The 5,928-nt window shown below is 41.3% G+C and overlaps 1 protein-coding gene across 1 annotated transcript; it reads right to left on the reverse strand.

Moving 5' to 3' along the window:
- Positions 1-927: 927 nt before the first annotated feature.
- On the reverse strand, positions 928-5,222 carry LOC146592354 (small ubiquitin-related modifier 3-like). Its single transcript, XM_085311147.1, has 3 exons — positions 5,034-5,222; positions 3,197-3,268; positions 928-2,432 (listed from the first exon to the last, which is right to left on the reverse strand). Exons 1-3 carry the CDS (start codon positions 5,205-5,207, stop codon positions 2,370-2,372), a joined length of 309 nt encoding a protein of 102 aa, XP_085167273.1. The 5' UTR covers positions 5,208-5,222; the 3' UTR covers positions 928-2,369.
- Between the last annotated feature and the right edge of the window lie 706 nt (positions 5,223-5,928).

The raw sequence follows: 5,928 nt of genomic DNA on the forward strand, positions 1-5,928 counted from the left end.
GGCCGGCAGCCGGCCGCTCCTCCTCTATGGTGCACGCCTAGTCCTCCGGCGGGCGCGCAGGCGCCGAGCGGTGCCCGCCTGGGCTGGGGCAGCGCTCGGCGCTCCTGCCGCCCGCGGCCCGTTACAGCTTCAGAGGGGCCGGGTCCGTGGCCCGGCCGGGTCCCGCCGCCGGGGTTAAACCAGCCGACAGCGATCAACCGGCACAGAGGTAACGCCGCCTTGTAGAAGCGCTGCTGTTCCTTCCTGGCCGTCCTCCGCACGTGTCTTCTCCTTAGCGGCAGCCTCCAGCATCTCTGTTTACCACCACTAAAAAGTTTCCCCCAAAATGAATTAGGGTTTGGTTTAGGGCCACGGGTGGTTGCACTGACCTGACTCCAGAAAACCAAGTAGTCTATATGGAATAACTTCTGCCAGAGCTCACCACATAAACTTCTCTCAGAGGCTTTCGCTTCACAGGCCTGTCCAGATTGTATCACCTTTTAGAAGAGCCACTGCAGGCAGGAAAAGCAGCAAAAAAGCGCAGCTGCATCACAGGCAAGGGAGGGGAGAGACAGAAAGAAGTTCAAATTGTTTTATTCCATAGAAAAATGCCTCAGTAAGCCTGGAATTTTGTTGCTAAGGGAGGTATTTAGTAGACACTCAAGTGATTTATACCTAGCCATGTTTTTTTTTAAATCTTAAAGTTTCCAAACCTGATCTCTGAAGAACTCAAATATACCACTGCTGTGTAATCAGCCATATTCAACTGATATTCCTCCTTAGTAGACAGTAATACACCTTGAATGACTGTCTGAAGGAGACATTCCTTTACATTAATATTACCCATCCTTGACCTATGCATATTATGAACTGCACAACCACTTAGCGTAATTGTATTTTAAGTGTAAGGCTTGCAAAACACAGCAGCATTAAGCGTAAACCAAGAGACAGAGTACCAAACTATATTTACTGTATACAATAGTAAAGGACAACAAATAATGTACAAATTGGTGAATAAACAATGAGATCTACAGGATATCCCACCCTAACCCATACACAATAAAATGGAAAAAAGGAAATAAGGACCTTTTCAGCAAGATTTCAAGCAAGCAGGAGATGATCTAACAATGTCAAATTGGTCAGGTAAATATAAAAGGCAGATAATGACCTCATCAAGCAGCAATGGACAACCTATTGAAGGACAATAGGATGACCTTTTTAAAAATTCACTTGAAATAGATTTCACACTTCATAAGGAGCTCAAACTCATCGCATAAATGCATTTAAAATTTCATACATTTTGGGAAGGAGTAGAGCAGAAATTTGTTGCAAGATTTTTATATATATATATATATATGTATGTATACACACACACACACTCACACACACACGCACGTACTTCCTTGCTTACCAGGCTCTTGACAGCTTTTCTGCACATACAGCTTGGTGACACTAAAAGCATATTTTTTTCTCATTTATAGATCAAGTTTATCTACCAAAGACAAGTATTAAAAAGAAACCTGAGGCCACCTATTTCTAGTACCAACTGAGAAATAAAGATACAGTTTCCGGAGTCGTATTAAAGGGAACAGAGGAAAGTTACAAATTCATCTTAGTAAACGAGTAAGGTTGCAGTGACGGGCTTCTTTTTTTATAGACTTACAGAACGCAAAATACTGCTGTTCTATCATGAGCATTAGATTTAGACTAGCTGTTCTGATAACTCCACTTCCAACAATAATTCAGGACAATTCTCATTTCTGCATGAAAAAAGTACATTTCAGTCAACTTTATCATATTATGACAACGCACATGTAAATTTGCAATATTTCAAACTCTGACTCTATACTAAGCATTGTATCTGCATATACAGGCCCTGTGTCATAGGCTTAAGAGTTCTGAAATAACTGTGTTTATAACATACTAAAAATTTTTAAAGTCAGCTGCTCTTTTCCTCCTCTTAGCCATATTTTAAGAGGAAACTTCTCACAATAGGCATAAAAATATACTGAATTATTTATATGATTTGTGGGGCAAGAACAACAAGAGCCAGGAATGAACACATCCTAAAACATAGATGAATATTTAGGCCACAGGTGTAAAGAAAAAAAAAAGATAACAGCAGATAGACAATGCATATTACTTAATCTGAACTTAAATCAAATTGGCCCAATTTAAGATATAATCCCTGCAGATAACGTTTTGACTTGCACACACAGTACGTCAAAGACAAGAAAGCAATTTTGGTAAATGTCCTCTTAAGTTTTAGAAGCATCCTGTGTGATCGGCATGTTCATTTGTTTACTATTTAATAGCAAATCCAAGGACAGATGAGGGAGGGAGGTGTGATGAGGATCCTTAAATTCCTCTTCTCAAAAGGATGGCATTTCTTAACACACTCCACCCGTCTGCTGTTGAAACACGTCAATAGTGTCTTCATCTTCCATCTCCAGCTGTTAGATTAATATACAAAATATAAAACTTGAAATATACAGGTCTACAGTTACAAAAGCATTTAGCTCGCTATTCCCAAACATTACCAATAATTAAACACTTAGTGTGCAATTTTAATGCTGTACTAAACTTTTCCCATCACTCTCTCCAGACAGGGCACCCCATCTGTAAGCCTAGAAAGCCAAGCACTTTCAGCCAGCAGCCCAAGGGCACACTTCACCCAGCTACACGCAGAACATAATCCCATAACCTCCTCTGTCTTCATCTGAGTGTCACCAAGACCGATACAGGTTTTCGAAGCACACTTGTTGGTCAGACCAAACACAACAATTTAGCACCTACTACAATAAAGCACCTCAGCCAAGCATGTTTCTTCTGTTCTTGCTGCAGGCCTCGTCAATGCAAAAAACTCCCCAAATTCTCAGCATTACCAGTGCTGACAGCGGCAGCAGCAGCCTTTTTAGGGGCAATAATTGCTCAAATCAGGCTGAAGCAGAAGTAGGAAGACAGAGCTCCAGCACTGTTCAGGGGACCTAACCACAAAGGCACTCAGGTGCCAGCTATTTCAGCATCAGTGTCACCATGAGTAGTGAAAAAATTCAAAGGAAAAATATCCCAGCCTAGACAAATTATTTGGAATGCACTAAGCTTACGACAACGGTCTTATAATCAAAATGACTCAGAAATACTTTAATCTACGTGCAGACATCAGAACATTTTTATAATAATCTGCAATAAAACTGAAGGGGTTTTTTTGTCATACCTGTGCAGGTGTGTCTGCTTCATTAATTGGTTGTCCATCAAATCTGAATCTAATCTGCCTCATTGACAAGCCCTGCAAGTTTGAAATAATTAATTTGAAATACCACATTTTTGTTACTGAACGTAAAAATAACATTTTCTCACTTACTGTCAGAACAAATACTAAAAAAATTAAGATTCAAAAAAATTAAATAGACAGGAAACTTACGCCTCTATCTTACTATATAGCTAGTAAGGTAAAGAGGAATTCCTATATAAATAGAAAGCAGAGCTATTTAGATTGATTTCCCAAAGCAGCTATTGCCACAGCAAGGACACTATATGAAATAACAGGTGTTTGTTTGGCACCTGGTTCCAGTCTAAATTCTGGTACCTGCTCTGCAAGGTACAAATATCAATAATCGATGACAAGCAAGAAAGCAACATCTAAGTTCAAGAAAGGCAGAAAGGAAGAAAGGAAGAAATGCCAAGGAGGTAAAGACAAGGAATAAAAGGAAATATTAACAGGAAGGGATATAATTGAGATCAATCAAAACACAATTCTATAAAGTCTCAGGGGGCAGGACAGAAAAGAATGACAATTTTTTCTTATGCAGTCAGAAAAGTAACAGTAACAAGAAAAGGAAACATGAAGCAAAAATTGTCTGAGGAAAAAAACTTGCAGGCCTTTATGAAGATTTTTACTTGAAGGAGTCATTAATAAAAACACTAGGACTTTTAAGGGTTAGACTTAAGTTAGTGAGTTAACGTCGTCCTTAAAACCTTTGTTGAACTCACAAGAGAATCAAATTATGACAGTGTTTAATCACATGATACAGTCTTTATTTCCTGCCTCAGTGATCTAAGTCTTTGTTTTGCCCTCTAAAATCCTTTGAAACCCTTGTGCTACTCAGACTTGTTTCCAATCACACAGATGCAAAAGCTCCCCATACGTCTTCTAAGACAATACTATATTTAGTTCTCATAGCATAACATCCCTCAGGCATAAGACAGGGCAGAACACAGCACTCAGGTGAGCAAAGAAAGGATTCCACATGTATCAGACACAGAGTGATGCCTGCATACAAAACGTCACTCCTCTTCTGGAAGCCATTCACACTCCTTTCTTTTTTTGTGCTGCCTAATACAGTGCAGCAGTAGTTCAACTACTCAGAACTACAAGCTCAAGAATAGGGCTGTCTGGGTAAATCACTCTTCCATATAACTGAGGACTGCAACAAAACAGTCTCCTACACAAAGCAGCTTCCTGCCACCTGTGGAATGCAGCAATCACAAGCATGGAGCAGGCAGTGTAAGACAGGTGAAAGCAGGAGGAAAGAAATTGTAAACGAGAAAAGTTGCATCATTTGTTTTCTTGACATTTTCCAAAATGAAAACACAGACTGTATAAAGTAAATAAAGATTTCACAGATGATAAAACTGAGGGTTATAAAGCTAAAGATTCCTACTGTCACACAGTAATTTAATCTCAGAGCAAAGATGAGAACTGAAAAAATTCTGACTCCTAGTATCACTGTCAGGGGAATATTTTAGAAATCTAGGAGCACACAAAGAGGAACAGGCAATTTTCACCAACTTAAGCATTAAAATCTTTTTTGTCAGTTAAGCTTTGGCACCTAGGCTTAACATCCTAAGTCTTTACTCTCCTACGCTTTTGTACAAACAGGCATACTCACTCTCTGATGCACTGATATTTATAATGTTCCAGAAAGAAAAACAGTGGAATTTCCATATTGCCAAGGACTCTTCCTTATGGGAAGAGGAGAGTCACAAGCAGCATGAAGAACCCGCTGCAGAACCAGGCCATAACCTGCAAAAGCAGTGTCTGATATACATACCTGCCTCTCACAATAGGCCTTCATCAGCTTGCTTAAAGGTGTGTGCCTTTTTATTTTGAACTGGACCACAGAACCATCCTGGCCAGCAACTTTTAGATTGATGTGATCGTTCTCTGTTTTTACTCCTTCCTGAACAAAATTAGATAAAAGGGCAGAATATAGTGAGCGAAGCATTGCTTTGAATAAAACTGATCTAAAGACTCCATTAAAAAACAGTAATAAAGCTCTCAACCATCAGAAAGTTTTCTTCTTGTTTATAAAGGGAGGATGTTCGCCACAGTACATTGGGACAGGAAGGAGGGAACAGTTGGACCTTGACAGTTTTGCAGTTATCAATTGCAAAAAAAAGCAATAGGGGAAAAGTAAAAAACTGCAAAATGAGTTTAAGTACAGAAGAGATTCCAGCATATCCGCCTGCCTCTTTAGGTAATAGAGATTGCTTCTATTACCTGGATGCCACCTGAAAATAAACTGCCGAGACATGCCGCCGCACAAACTCCACTTGCACGCCCTTCAGTTTTTTTCCCCATTTACGAACTACGCACACGCCTAGCATCATAAAGATGAGATGACTATACTACTAAATAATTTTCCTCTGGAAAACCCCCGATTTTGCAGTTCCCACTCAGCGACGAAGTTCAAGGGACTTCCACGGGAGCCCACCTCCCCGACGCTGCCTGCCAGCACGGGACGCCCCCACTCAGCCCTCCATCTTGGCCCTGCCTGCCACCCCGGGTGTATGCGTGGGGGGAACGGTGGCGGGGCGGGGCAGGGCAGCCTCCTCACCGGGAGACCCCGCGCTGCCGTTCTGGCAGCCCCCGCCGAAAAAGCCTCCCCCTCTGGCAGCCTCGAGCCTCGCCCCGCCACGGCCCACTTGGACGGCGAAGGGGAAGCC

The sequence above is a fragment of the Rhea americana genome, unplaced genomic scaffold, assembly GCF_003343005.1.
Source record: "Rhea americana isolate MKP2758 unplaced genomic scaffold, rheAme1 scaffold_334, whole genome shotgun sequence".
Lineage (NCBI taxonomy): Eukaryota > Metazoa > Chordata > Aves > Rheiformes > Rheidae > Rhea > Rhea americana.